Source organism: Falco naumanni, chromosome 6 (assembly GCF_017639655.2).
Source record: "Falco naumanni isolate bFalNau1 chromosome 6, bFalNau1.pat, whole genome shotgun sequence".
In the NCBI taxonomy this organism is placed as follows: domain Eukaryota; kingdom Metazoa; phylum Chordata; class Aves; order Falconiformes; family Falconidae; genus Falco; species Falco naumanni.
The window spans coordinates 54,945,015-54,960,674 of record NC_054059.1 but is presented as its reverse complement, the minus strand read 5'-3'; the positions used below and the strand labels follow the sequence as shown (position 1 = coordinate 54,960,674).

Below are 15,660 nucleotides of genomic sequence, written 5' to 3'. Positions count from 1 at the left end.
AAGTTAGTAAATTGCAAATTCACTGTGTATGACAGATGCTAATTGGAACTAGGCAAAGTAAAATTTAGGGATGTTTCATTGTGTAAAAAAGCTGCCTTGACAAGTTCATTTTCTATGTGAAATATACTGTTGTGTGCCATATGTAGTCTTTAGTAAAGCAATTCAGCATTGGTCTGAAGAGCATATCTCAGATTCTCAAACATATTACAAAATATTTAGCTGTTTACAAATGGTTAAATTGTTTGTGAACTGTTGCTGACCTGATTTAGAAGCATTTTAAATTTACTGCATAAAGTACTGAGTAGTAGGTTAGTTAAACATCTGTAACAAGTGCAAAGCTCCAGTAGAGCTCCTATTTTTATGCCTAGGTTCTGCAGTGAGAAAAAGTTGGTCTGACATTCATAAAGGGAATTTTATTCCCCTCTCCACAACTCAGAAGCCTGTGCTGATATTTTTAATCTCATGAAAATTTGTCCACTTTTTATCTGACAAGAGCAATTGCTGCTGCTGCTAAGACTATTTATTTGGGATGGATCCAGCATGTACTGAAATTAGCACTTAGACCCACATCAGCTTTGGAAAGTGAAGTTAGGTCAGCTGCACCTTACTACACCAATCCTTAAACTTGCATTTTCGTGCTTAAAGTAACAAATCCAAGTAACGAATTGCTTTTTTTTTTTTTAGATTTTATGACAGATGCAAAGAAACATCACTATGATGCCTTGCTTACCAGCAACATTGTACCAATGTATCCTGCATTTAAAGGTATTTTATTTGTATGTATGTTTTTTGTGCACAGCTGAATGTAAGAAAGACTACTGATTTTTTTGTGGGTTGTTTTGTGTGTGTTTGTTTTTTTGCTTGCCTTCAAACCATGCAAATGACCCCTGGTTCAGCTGCTTCCATAAAATGAGACCTCTTCCAACTGTGGGTTTCTTACTTGAGTGAAAAGTTCCTTAAAGTAGGATTATCACCTATGTGGAAAAGGCCCACCATTGTGAGCTTATGATTCCTAATCAACTGGCTCATTACGTGGGAACATAGTAGAAGTGTCTCCATTTAATGTGTGACATTTTTGTTTACATCTTCCTCCCTACCTAAACAGGGGGTTTATATTGAATGTTCTCTAGAGAATCCAGATACCACATAAAATTATGGGAATTCAATTAATTTCCAGTTTAGGAATGCATTCTAAACTCAGATGGGTTTCCAGGCAGGAATCTAGGATCTGAATCACTAAGGAAACAGGAAAATAATCACATCTCCAGTAGAAAAGATCTGAAGACCTGGCCTTTCCTAGGTGAGAGGGAACATGAGATGTTGACTGACTTTAAGCATATTCCTGGTCAAAAAGAAGGCTAACTATGGCACTTCCTCTGGACAAAAGATATGTCTTGTTTTGTAATGGAATAGTGGTCAACTCTTAACTGTAATTAAAAATATCATACAGGTAAGATACTTCCCAGATCATAGGTGTGGCTGTACAAGCTAGCCAGGCCAACTTGATAGCGGTGAAGACCCAAGCAGGCATGGTCTTCTCTCACCTTCTGTCCTGTAGCCTCTCCATGATTTGGTTTCCAAGGAAAGAAACCCAAGGCCACAGGGTAGCAGCATCAGTATGCCTCAGTCAGGTTTGTGGTAGGGTGACTGTGAAACCACAATGCCAGGAGATGCTGCAGTGCATGCTGCTGCTCACTTAGATGCAATCTCTTAAACTGTAAACACTTGTATAATTTGTTATTTTTCTAGCTTATCATGTCTGTTTATACTCCGCTGAAAACTCTGCAGAATTATATTAACAGCTATTACCTTGCACACTGTGTTTCCCACTTCCATTACTGTGTTTCAGTGTTATGGAACTACTTCCATCAATACCTGCTACCTGAATATGTTGCAGCCAGGAGTGGTGTCAATGTAGTCAGTGGTCCTGTGTTTGATTATGATTCTGATGGTCTCTATGATACCCCAGAAAAGGTGAAAAGGTAGGAACCTTTCATATCCTAATTCTTTGTTTCCTTTCCCTATTAGTGGTCAAAAAGTAATTACGATCCTTGTTATCAAGGAAAGCATCTCGTGGAGGTGGGGCCTTGGGAGGCTGCATCAGTTCAAAGAAACAGTCAAATAGCCCTAAACAGATACAGAAGTGTAAAGCTAAGAAATAAGCAACAAGCACAAAGGAAAAATGCACTCTCAAAATATGTGATCTTAAAACCTGAAAGTGAAGTGTAATGGAAGATGTTGCATGCAGAAGAATGTCCACTAGCCTGAAATCTTATGACACTGTCTCTAGGAGTGGACGAGCAGTGGTGTGGTCAGCACTTCCTAGGCTGGTAGTGTTCCACTACAAAGTTGTGAGTACAAATACACAAGTTGGCAAAACTGGTTCAGGCCAGCAGGCAGATGGTTTTCTGGGCTCAGGCTGAACTCTCCATCTACTTTGGATTCTTACATGTTTTTATGATAAATCAGTTTGTTGTTATACCTCACCAAACATGTTACTTAGATCAGCCTACAAGCCAAACTTGATTTGCAAAATAGTAATCTGGAGTTTTCTTTCCAGGCCTAAGATTTCTTTGGGCTAAATAGGTGGGTTGCTAAAATTGATATGCCAGAATATAGCAGACTGCTGTCACTTATTCTTTGTGCAAGTATGATTTGGTGGATTTACAGAAACATCCTTTGTGTTTCAGACACCCTGGTAACTCAGAAGTTCCAATTCCAACTCACTTCTTCATTGTGCTGACTAGTTGTAAAAATACTTCTGAAACTCCTCTGGAGTGTGAAGAGTGTCTAGATGCCTTGGCTTTCCTCGTACCTCACAGAGAAGACAACAGTGAAAGCTGTGCAGTAAGTAGTCTGCTCGGTCCCCATAAATACCTGAAGTCAGGCTTGAGCTTGTTTTGCTTGGATGTCAGTGATTAACTAGTTAAGAGACTGTAAAAGCAGTACAGTCCGTCATGGTAGTCTTGAGAGAGAAGACAATATTTTTGTAAACAGAATTATACTGAAGTCTGTATATACGCTCAAATGTTGAAACAGAAGTTCTCTCTTTGAAGAGCAAAACTTTTAACAGCTAGCAAAGTAGAGTCGGAGTACATTGAGACCATCAGTGTGATGTGTACATAGGCTTCTGTAGAGCAAATACCCAGTCAACAGCTGAGAAGGATGAAGGGCTTCTAGGAAAAGATGAGTCACCCACAAAGAAGGGTCAGTGCTAGGCCAAAGGCAGACTCAAAAGGAGACACAGATGTTCCTGAAGAGCATTGGTTGCTTCTAGATCAAGTACCTTGGCCTTGTGATGGGAATGCACATAGCTACACTCCATATAAACAGGAAAAAAACATGGGGATTGTGTAGACCTATCCTGTAGGGTAGAATTACGCAAGTCACTGCTCAAGTCAGGCACAGCTTTCAGGAATGGTTTAATCATAGGGGTGGTGGATTAATGCTGAACCTCACCTGCCCTTCCCCATTATCACCAACTTCCACTGGTGCAGCTGCAAGCTCTGTACCCTTGAGGAAGTAACAGCAAGTGCTAAATTCAGGCAAGCTTTATAACTATCTGTACTACTAACTGCTTGTTAGATGTTTGCCAACAGTTACTGCTTTTGATCTTTCTAAAACATTAGAATGTCTTTTGCTAATTGATTAAATGTACGTCAGAAAGAAAAGATGTCTTACAAACCCTTTTTCCTTCTGTCCTAATAGGATGGCAAGTCTGAGTCTATGTGGGTTGAAGAGAGAATGAAGTTTCATACAGCTCGGATCAGAGATGTAGAATTAATTACTGGACTCAGCTTCTATCAAGAAAGAAAACAGCCTGTGTCTGACATTTTACAGTTAAAAACATATTTACCAACTTTTGAAATGGTCTGATTTTTTTCCTATGGAATATTGCTATACATTTCACAACTGATTTGTAAATAGAATGAAAACTTTTTTTAATAAGCTGGAACATTTATTGAGAACTTCTGACCAAAATGCCAGTAGGGAGGAGAGTGGGTGCCATATTTGTATCTCAGGGACTCCTGGTGGACTACGTGTGTAACACAGGATGGCAACTCCTGTCATTTCCACTTGAATGTGGTAGAACCATGTCCATTATTAAATGCTAACAGCATTTGATCATCCTAGTCTGAGACACGAACAAAAATGTTATCTTTTTATATGCACTGGAGAGGGAGAAGTTTATAAAGCATGGGTTACGATCTATATTCTACTTTAAAAATCTAGGTAACTAGCAAATACGGTTCTGGGAAATAACTACATTCTTGGTGACCACTGAAATACAAACAACAGCACCTCTAACTCCACTTTTCCTTGAAGCATGAATTACATTCTGAGCTGTGGGTCTCATAAAATTGTGCAGCATTATGGTGCAAGAAGCTATGCTGAGGTACGTAAGACTGCTAACTGAAACTTCCCCAAAATGAGCAGGCACCTGGCTAATGCAGCTGTTGGCTGGGCAGCCTTGGCATGTTGCTGCCCTCTGGTGTCTCTGGTGCTCTGATACACTGATGGAGGGTGTGATGCACAACTTGCTTGCTATGCATCCTCAGAATGAGCAGGTATATGTAAGATGTGTCAAGTCACCTGCAAATCAGAGCTCAGAGATTTCCTGAATTAATTTCTTCTGAGAAATAATTATCTTGCTTCAAATTAAACTTAGATTTGATAAAAAAAATTTTGCTTTCCTGAACCAAAGAGGTCTTTCTCAGTTAGGTGCATGATTTTGTCAGCTATGGTTTTGAAATCCCATTTTTGTCAAGAAAATGTAATTTTGCAGTGAGATTGTTGCCTTAGACTGGTAAGATGATCTTCTCTAATGGCACATCTCATTGCTACTGTAAATGCCCACAGGCCTGTCATAGAATGGTTCGGGTTAGAAAGGGACCTTTAAAGATCATCTAGTTCCAGCCCCCTTTGGTTGTCCATTGGTGGCAAATGACCAGATCCTAGCTGCATTTGTAGCTGTTCTTCATGCTACATCATCCAAATTTCAGCTCACAGAAGTTACCCATCTGGAATGCAGACACTGCCAGATGCAAATTCTGAAGAAGCATGAAATGAGCTTTCTTGGAAGCTTTCAGGCTACACAAACAGCTGCTACAGGCACTCAGGAGTGTAGGAACTCCCTCCTTTTCCAGTACACATGCTATCATTTTTTTTTTTTAATTCTCCCACTCTCTCTAAAGCTGATGAGCCAAAACTGGCTCTGTTATATATAAAGTTTGGCATAGTCAATTACACATTTATGTTCTTCTCATTTAAAAAGAAGAAGATACAGCACGCACAAGTATGTTAGAAGAATGAAGAGCCTGTGACTGAGCAGAGAGGCAGTTTACCTTACAGCTTGGTCAGGGGATGTTGGAAGCTGGATTCAAAGCCTGCTTAAGTCAGTGGAAGCTTTTCCATTAACTTCAGTTTGAGTGGTTTGAAATCCTGGGACCATATTTTTTTTTTTCTTCTAACCAGATGTATTCTTGATCTTCTGTTACAAGCATGACTCTTTTTTTCCTACAGTAGTTTCACTGTGTGAAATTTAAATGTGTTGTAGCAACCTCACATTATGATATGACTGTGACAGCATTATTCAGTGTAACTGCTTTGTACCATTGCCTGTGACCAATAAAAACGTTATTAGTAGTGTGCTGTTCATGATCCTTTCTGTAACAAGTGCTACTGGCTAGTTAAACACTAGTGCAGATATAGAGCACAATTTCACATTATTTTTGGGGGGTGGGGAGAGGCTCGCTTCAATCCCTGCTCTTTAAGTTGAAGATAACATCTCCAATTGGAATGTTGAAGTTGCATTCATAATTGGAAGGAGAAGATACGAAGAAAGATGGTCAAGAGGTTCTTTATTTTTAGAACTCGTACGGTCTCCTGAATTCAAATGGCAGATGTTTACATCTTCAGAAAGTGAAGCAATGCTAGTTTCAGCTAAGAGGCAGGGCTACCCTAGTTCCTGGGTAAAGAAGGAACAGGGTAGGCTTCAAGCAGATGACTGCTGGTTTGACCTAGGGAGGATTTTGGAAGAGAGAGTGGCTGTGAAAGCCATTATAGTCGTAAAGAGAGGGTAGTGGCTGAGATGTGTTTGGAATGTGACTGCCAGAAATTGAGAAGTGATCTTGATAGGGAAGAAAGCTAGCCTGATTTGATCTTAGTGTAAATAGTTTTGCTTATTTTATTTCTTCATCCTTGCATTTTAGAGACATTTGTAAGGGTGATATTAGAGCGTTGTGAGTAAATGCTGGTGCTAGTCGTGGTATCCAGTAGCTGGTAATACCACAGGATGACATGTACTGTGTTGTGGTTTTGAAGCCCAGTGGGCCCCAAGGAGCATGCTGCAGCCACCATCAAACTTGTAATTCTGCAAAAACTTGACAGCTTTGTCTATCTGGGTGTAAAATATTTTCTGTTTCAGCTGATGGATGGTGCCGCAGCTCCACTGAACGTTCTCGGTTAATGAAGCTGGAAGGTGTTAACAGCAATGCCGTTGTGACATGACTGTCAGCATTATTACGTGTAACTGCTTCTTAATGTTAGCTGCTGTGTAGCCTGGCCTTCTTGCAGGCAAAAAAAAGACGGTGGAGGCGCAGACTAAAGGCCATTGAACTGGATGTGCCTAGCAGTTTTGTGTGTTGCCAGGCATTCTTGGGGAAGGCACCAGGGGATGCTGTAGGCTGCAATTGGTGCCCACTGATACAGGGAAGATGCTGACCAGTCTGTCTCCTCAGCAATATATGTTTAGGGTAAGGAAAGGATGGCTGAGGAAGGAGGTGGTAGGAACCTTCGCAGATGTCAAAGATTGTTCCAGGGTGGGCAGAGCTAATCAAGTCCTTCTGGCTGCTGAGTTCAGAAAGAAAGGGCCTGAAGATGCAACAGTGGACATCTGGTTAAGGCATGGGCTGTCTAACTGTGGGACAAGTTAAGCAGTGGGGTAGGCTGGTTACTTAAGGAATTAAATGGGTCCTCACACAATTTTGGGCAGGCAAGCCTTAACCTACCCAAGAAGCTGACAGCTCTGGGATGCCAAGGTGTAGGAATCAGTGGAGAGGCAGGGGACATCTCAGGATGGGTTTGCTGCTGGAAAAATGCATGTAGAATTGTGCTTTCAGAGGTATTCAGGTGGTACAGATTTGTATCGCTGGCTGCTCCCATTGGTAACTGCAAGGTAATTCACTTGATTAATGCATTACAGGTTTCTTGGTCTTATTTATCTCAGGATCTACTGCAGATTGCTTTATTTTAAGAAAATGAAGCAATATCTAACTACCTGTATTTGAGACTGGCTTCATCTGGCAAATCAAATAAACCACTGTGTCCAGCCTAGTGCACAACAGCTATCTGCTCACGGCACCTGCCAGAGCTGCCCTGTCTCATCCGGCGAGTGGGTGGCCTGGGCTTCTGCCTTTCCATAGTCTGAGGAGATTCACAGTACAAAATTATCCCTTTAAATACAAGGTTTTAAAGCAGGCTTGGCAAGCTGGGAGGAGCTACCCTTCTGCTGCCTGGGAGGGCACCCACTTTTCCAGGAAAACAAGATTCATGGGGACCAGAAGACAAAAAGGAATATAAAAGATGAAATCTGTGACTCTGTGGTTAGGGCACTCAGCTGGGAGGAAAGATCTCATTTCTGACCTCCCTTCTTCCAAGATCTGCCACAAAATGCAAGCCTGTTGCTGAGGAGCACCTGTGCCAGAACAAGTTGCCCATCATACCCATGGTGCTCAGGGGTGACAGCACAGTGTGGGACCTCTCCTTCAGGGTCACAGGGCAGTTGCTGTAACACTGCCCACAGCAGCACCACTAACGAGGTCAGGAAACCATCCCAGGGCTCCAGGCAAGGGCTATACTCAGCTCTTTTACTGCTGTGCTGTGGTAAACTGTTTTTAGGAGTTCAGGGACAGAGTTAGTGTGAGCCTAGCAACTTATTAAAGCCGAAGTTTCCAAATATTTTTGTTTGGGTACCACCATTGCCAGTGGCAGCAGCAGCAATGTCTCCTGCTTACCCTTGTATACCCTGCAGCAATATCTGGGAGGTGTTGGAGCACCACACTGAGGTGGCTTGTGTACCATGAGTGGTATGTCTGCCATCACTCAGGAACCTCTGTATTACAGGAAACCAGTCCAGGTTTGGCATCCTGTGACTCAGACTCCCTTGGAAAGGAGTAAAGGCCCTTACTGAACCACTGTGAGTCACCACACTGGCCTCAAGCTTCAGGAAAGGCTTCTATGGAGACCATGGACAAACTTGCAATAATTATGGAAGCCTGGCAACAGATTTTAGAGGATGCCATTGCAAATTATCATATTCCTCCTCAGCCACAACATGTGTTAAATTTGTGTTGCCTTTTATTGCAGGTTTAGTCCTTTCTGTTTTTAGTTTCTCTGCTGAAATAAAACAAATATAGCGAGATGGAAACATTTCGAGTCACCCCAAAGCTCCTGACTGATTTCCCCCTGACCAGAAGACAGCAGAAGCGCCCTCTGGTCATGTCCATAAGGCATATAGACATGACTGAAAGTCAGTCTACATGGTATGAGGTGCTGTGTTTGCAGCACTCTGGAAAAACTGCACTTCAGCACAAGCCTCTCTGTGGGGCTTGAAAGAGCATTTGTTTATGTCTCTGTATCTCTGTGCTGGAAGCTTCACCTTTGTCATCCTGCATCTGTACCAGAGCTTTGAATTTCTCGGTGGCAGAAAGTGTGCTGTTCGCAGATGATTAATTCACTTTGAAATCTTGTACCTGTTGGCTGCATAAGATGGAACAGTCCACTACAAAATTTTAATTATACTCTTTATTATATTGCTGTAACTAGGTTTAAAAATGTATTTAGCCTCTTCACACTGGAGAAAGGAATGATGTACACTTGATTCTGCTGTCCAAAACAAATTGCTTAGGGAAGTGCAATGTTTGATAATCACATGTGTATCATTTTACTTTGAATAATGAATGCAGCTGCATTTGGTGGTGGTGTCTGGCCCTCTTCTGGTCTGGTCTGAGATTGCTGGGAAAAGATCTGTTGCGCTCAGTAAGTACATTTTCTAAGGAAATATGGCCCAGGGACAGGAGAAATCCAGGCAAACCAGCTGGAAAAGAACAGGCTTTCCTAGGCTTTTTTAGGAAATACTTCACATTCCTGTTATTAGCTAACACTCCTACTATAATTTTTAGAGATGAGACCACTGGGAAGACTGAATTACTGGGGTGCAAACAGTCAAAAAAAAAATCAGCAGAAGAAGGTTATGCTGTAACTTTCTAATACTGAGGAAGTTTTTTATATATAAATGATTGTATATCCTGTGTATCAGACACACCAATGGAACTAACTGCACCACAGATGTTAACAATTTTCTCTCCTTGTACAAATGAGCTAAAATCACCTAAAACACACATTGCTAACTCCCTCTGTTGAGTTCGACAGAGCAGAAATGCAGTGTCACTCTTTAACAACCACTTCATCACTGAGGTGAATAATTGTTCTTGGGATATCTTGCAGAAACGGATGTCGTCTTAAAGTTTACATAATATAAACCAGGTGGTCCATAGTTTTCTGCAAAAAAAAGGGAAATCAAAAGCAGCAAAAGCATGACCCCAGACACCTTGCCCCCATATACTGCAAGATCAGAACACGCTGGAGCCAAAATAGCCTGATTCAAACATGAGAGGTGGGGTGGTATGGCAATGAACTCTCACAACTTCAGAGGAAAGTCAGCTAATGGATTGGGTGGTAAGGTCTGTACTTCCATTAAGTCCAAAAATTTGTCTGCAGATCTGAAGTTCCAGACTTGGACTGATACACCGTTCATGTGGAGGAGAGTTTTCATTTGACTGGACACTTCTCAGTATGTGTCAAGGGCAGAGCAAACAAACTTGTGAAAATCAGAAAACACCTTGAGGTAGAAGGTACCAATTCTTAGACATACCCACCAGCTGGCTCTAAGTCCTTACCATGAATTACAATGACTTGCAGACTCAATAGCTTTGTCATCTGAGGGCATAGAGAGCTGTAGCTCTGGGAAAACAGTGACAGACATTCAGGTTCAGCTTTTGATGAAAGATACATTCACAGATCTTCTTGACATGTAGCTCTTTGAATAAAGTGTGGAGATACCTGCAACATCCAAAATGATTCCTTTGCAATGACAATTTGCCAAAGCATCATCCATGCCAAAATAAAGATTATGGAATACGGACATATTTTCCATCAAAGACATAATGGCACACTCAAAGTATTGGAAGAAAAAGACCTATCTACAAGAAAAAGCCATGTGGATCTTAATATCAGAGTCCACAAAAATCATAGAGCTGTAGGTATTTCATCAAGAGTGCAACTTCTCCATTACTGAAAGGGCATCAAAAGAGGGGCAGTGCTGACACTTTATGCAGATGATGGTTTTGTTGGGTGGTACGGATGATAAGAATTTCAAAGCCATCCTGAGAGCAGCTGGAACAGCAGTGCTAAGGCTAAATCACAGCACAAAGTATTTATGTGGGGAATATAGTGCTTAGAAGATAAGTTAACCTGAATTATTTTCTTAGACCTGCTTAGCTGAGCCACCACCTTTAATATGAAAAAAGAGGGTAGAGAGATTTCTGTGTAAAGCAAACTATGTAAGGAAATGTTTGGCTAACCTGGATTCTCAAACCAGCAACTTGAGAGTACTTGTGCACAGGTAGTTACTGGATGTAACTCTTAGTAGAGAATTATACATGGAAGAATTTGGTCAGTTAGGACTGGGCTGATGGTGAGCACAAAGCTGGGCTGTCCACACGCCTTTCCAAGGAGTCTGGCACTCCTAGCGAAGAATTTTTTTTGAAGCTTGCCTGACCCAGTGGTATTGGTATCTCAAGGCCTCTGGGTCCTGTGCCAGGTCTGAGGCTTACTGAGCATTTTCAGCCAGTTTAGTTAAGTCAGTGGCAAAGGTCTGAAGTTCTGTGAAGACTCCTTGCTAGAAGCTGTTCACCTGGCAAAGGTGATGTGAGGCAACTTGTCTCTAAACCCCTCTTTTCTTTGGTCAGGAAGAAGACCAAGTGTACAGTGCTGTTAAAGAGCAGGGTAATGAAAGCAAATCGCAGGTGAATCTCTGGTTCTGAGTGACTGAGAATGGCCAGTCCATCATTGCTACTAGTGAATAAAGGTGTTATTCAAATAAGCTGTAAAAAACTTAATTATGAAGGAAGTATATGCGTCTAACAAACGCCCATCATTTCTTACCACTTTCTAAGTAACGTAGCTGTCCATGTACCAGACCCTGCTCCACAATTTGGTTGGGGGGCCATCTGCAGTAGAGAGGATCTAGAGGACGAGGCACAGCAGCCCTCTTGCCTCCTTGTATGTACAAGCATACATTTTCTGTGAAATGGGCCTCAAGTAAGGAACTAGATCAGAGGTTCTTTACAGTAGCTTTCAGTTAGAGCCAGAGCATCGGACTCAAAGTCCTATTTATCAAACCAAACTTACACAAAATAAATGTGACTCATTGTCTATGCACGTTGAAGAAGTCAGGAGGGAAATGAGTTTCCCTTTCAACAATTCAACTCAAAGGCTTATTGTAACATAATTAGTCAACTGGAAAAGAGATGCAATTACATAAAATCATTTCATGGATTTCTGACAGATGCCCAACGCCTATGTATCCATCTAAGGAGGAGAAGCAAGCTCTGCTCATCCTAAACCTTGAACCTTGGAGAGTTGATTAGCTTTTTAAGAAACATGCAAGATCAAAAGCAAGACATTTAAAAAATACTCTTATATATTGTTGCCTTTAATAAATAAACCTCTCTTTTGGATGATCTTTCCAGGTATCTGCTGGTCACAACTATTGTGACATTATAACATATTATTGTGATCTGTTCCTCCAGGATGGGTGCCATTGGGAAGTCAGAGGATGCCCAGGGAGGGTCTCCAAGGGGCTTCTGTTCTGCTGCCAGTTCAAAGCATGACAACAGCCCAAAGCAGGAGAGAAAGAGGATCAGTGGGACCTCATCCTGAGACTCGCAGTTGGTTCCAGAGGAGTCTTAACGGTATGCTTGGGTGTTTTATTTTCTGCATCTCTAATATAGGGAACAATAATGTGCCAAATGTATAAGCATATGTCTAAGTAACGCATGGTGTTCAGACCTGTGCAGCTATGACTTTTAAACACCTTTAGAGAAAATCAGAAAGATTACCTGTATTCCAAACAAGTCTATGCTTAATTCACACCATCCTTCTTAACAAAACAGCACAGATTGTTTCACGTAAGAAACGAAATATCTACCACCAAAAAGAGCATAATGAGCTTGGTTTACATTTGTATGGAGGCCTAAGCCTATACCTGGAGCACAAGGCTGCTGTTGTGGGAGAGCAGCCACACGGTGTCAGCGTGAAGCAGAGAAAGAGCCGAGCCCGGTCTCCTCCCTGGGACCCGGCTCTGTCTGGCAACCCCCAGCAGCAGAGCTGGGTGCCAGCTGGGACCTGACAGGGCCTGGGCAGCACCCAGCACAGGATGTATTTGCTGTTTCAGCACTTGTTAGTCTGATAGCGGTTCAGATGGTGTATTAAGTGTTAGCTATATTAAATATTAGAATATATTGCCATACTTCCTACAGCGTCATAGAAATTACATGCTCCAAAATTGCCTCATCAAAAAATCAATTTTCATCTAAACGCATTCATGAGATAAAAGATGTATTTATCATATATGCACATAACTAGATGTATCCCATTTTGACTAGCTCTAAGAGTAAAGTACTCTGGCTGTTAAAGTGGGTAATATTGCCAGTTCTTCTCTAACAGCATTTTGTTGGGTATCTAATCAAATAACTGTAAAATAAAACAGCAATTCTGCAGTGCTGTGTATTACTGCTATGGAACATAAGGACGAGCGGCAGCGCTGAGCGTCTGACACAGCAAGCAAAGCCAAATGTTGCCTTCCCTTGCAATGCTGATCCCAGATGGCTTCTCAGAGGCATTAGCTATGCTGTGATCCATTCAGGATCACTGGCTGGGGCATGTTCTGATCTGTGTAGGACTTCCCAAAGCGGCTACTTCTTGGCTGTGGAGCTGTGACCAGAAGGATCAATGGAAAGAAAGAAACATTTCATTTCTATGCCATCTTATAAAAATATTTGGAGTCACAAGCAGAAGAAAAACCTCAGCTGAGCAGATTCCCCTAGATGGGCAACTACAGCTAGATACTGAGGGGAAAACCCATTGAGAGACATTCATGGCAATTCCCAAGGTAAGATGAGCTGGCCTTCTTCATTAACTCCTACCATGTTAGATTTCAGAAGCTTGATCAACTTGCTGACCTTGGACTTTCTGACCTCAGAACAAACCTAGAATGAGAACAATATGTATAAATGGAAAAGGTCAAATGTGACTCTTTAAGTATTTCCATTGCTCTGCGTGTTTGCTCTCTTGCATACATGGTGTTCTTGAGAATTCAGTCAAAAACAAATACTCTTTTCCACTGAGATCAATGAACTCTAACACTGACCTTCCTTAAGGTGGCAGAAACTGGAAATCTGAACACAAGTATTTTCTGAGCAAGACTGTCTACTTTTACTCCCTGGCTTTACAGTGTGTAGTGGTCCTCAACTAATTCTCATGCTTTCCACCAAACAGGCATTGCTCTCTCGCTCTTGATTCACGGAGACGAAGGCGCAAGTTTTGCACAGTGTCGTCTTTCTGTCTTGCTCTCGTTGGCTGTGAAGCTGAACCCCAGAGAGATGGCCACCTGTTTTCTGTTTTACCAATCCTCTCCTCCCAACAGGCTCTTCACCTGGGGCTGGAGCTGTGTGATACCAGAGCGCTGTTACAGACGTGTTGGCTGGGCCATACATATTCTTGGATCAGCAAATGGCTCAGCCCATGTGAAGTAACCAAAGCCTGAGAGTCAGGGCAAAGTAAGTTCCTTCAGAGCATGGCATTGAGCCAAATTACAAAGTCCATGATGACATTCTCTCTCATCAGAAGACATCAAGTGTCTTCCTTGGTTAAGAATAAAGACTTTTTTTTCTTTTTTTCATTGCATACATTAAGAAATATGTAATTAAGAAAGCATAATTAACACCATACCATACCACAGTGTATTAAGATTGTATCTTATGCCTTCCCAGATGTTACACTGTCTAAAGCTTGAACAGGATTTCAGGTCTATTTTGAATCCTTGTCCATCACATTAATTTAGCAGATACGCTGGCTTACCGCTTACTTCCCCAGTAGGCTGCCCTTTTAGCTGTTTATAGAATAGTTTCTTGTGAAATTTGTGCTCCTGCAAGTGCTTATTGCCCAGCAAATGCCAGAGGAGTCAGCCTGTGTCCTCCTGGGAGCCCTCCCAGGCACACAGCCCCATGCAGTTCCCTAACATTGTACAGCCTCAGGACTTAAGGCCACAGGTGGTCTAAACCAGTGTGACTGCAGTTATGTCAATTACCTAGGCTGACCTAAGTCCTGAGAATTGGCTGAAAAGCTAGTTCTTAGCATTTAGCTCAGGAGCTGGAAAACATATTTTATAGCTGCTGAAAGCTGTTAAATACCTGCTTTTTAATAGGACTAATTTAAAACAACAAACATTTCTTTAGATTGGGCATTTCTTTCAGCGGTCCAATTAATGGGGCTGAGTAATGAATGGAGGCACCGCTGGATTGTGTTTAGACTGCAGTAGCACGTTAGCAACCTTTTGGTCCTGCTCGTGAGGCTGTAAGATGCTTTGTTCCTCACAGCATAAACACTATTATACTACTATTAGGGTTGGATTTACTTACCATTAAGCAAACGTAAATACTCCTGCATTTGGCACTGCCCCAATAACCGAAAGGAGCTGAGGAATGCTGCCCCAGCACTCAGTCAGAGGTTTCCGGGGGAACTTTTCAGAATTGTCTGGGGATGTGAGCTCAGACCAGCACAGAGAAGAGCTGAAACAGCCAGGGCTAGCAGTAACGGCTGCAGGCAGTTGTCCTCTGATGCAGAAGCAATGCTGGGTCGCTGGATCGTGCAGTGGCGATGCGACCTTAGTCATGCTTCTAAACCATTCAAATGCTAAATGTGTTGAAGGCTTTAATATAGTTTGGGAACAGGTTCCTTGAAGAAATTCCTGGTATTTCCTGGTTCCAGGCAGGCTGAAAAACACTGTGAGAATGTGGTGGCTTTTGGTATGTCCATTTATGGGCATGAATCAAAGGAACTGCAGGGAGGAAAAAAAGTGGAAAATTAGAGGAAAAATAAGTTAACTGAGCTACTTCCTCGCTCAGATTCTTCTTGGGTTTTGGGCAAAGCTTACACTGGTATTTCATCCCAACTTCTCCTTGCTAACTACTTCCATATGTAGGCACAGTATAGTGTCAGTTAAAGCCACATTTAAGCACTGTTTTTAAACAACTTATTTTTTGGTGGTAGGATGCAAAGTCAGAATGGTTGAATTATTATACATTTAGGTAAGAATATTACTGTTCCTTCTTACATTTAATGTCCCTTTTAGTGTAATGCTTTCATCAAGTGCGATGTCTGAAAAAGTGATGCTACATGAAAAAAATACAAATAATCTAGTTCAGAGTATGCTATTTCTAGTGGTGTCCAAAAAGTCAGTTTTCTCAGCTGAGTCCCTGTCTTTCTGAGACAAACAACTGGATACTGTTCAAAGACTTATTTGTTCCTGTGTGGTTA

General features: G+C 41.8%; 1 protein-coding gene across 1 annotated transcript in view; it reads left to right on the top strand.

Annotated features, from left to right (window-relative positions):
* Window positions 1-5,646, top strand: part of ENPP1 (ectonucleotide pyrophosphatase/phosphodiesterase 1) — a 55,591-nt gene extending 49,945 nt beyond the window's left edge. The window contains exons 22-25 of the mRNA XM_040597559.1: window positions 685-765; window positions 1,850-1,982; window positions 2,691-2,847; window positions 3,709-5,646. Of these exons, the coding sequence (XP_040453493.1) occupies window positions 685-765; window positions 1,850-1,982; window positions 2,691-2,847; window positions 3,709-3,876 (539 nt within the window). The 3' untranslated portion in view covers window positions 3,877-5,646. The remainder of the gene's footprint in view (window positions 1-684; window positions 766-1,849; window positions 1,983-2,690; window positions 2,848-3,708) is intronic.
* Window positions 5,647-15,660: the final 10,014 nt, after the last annotated feature.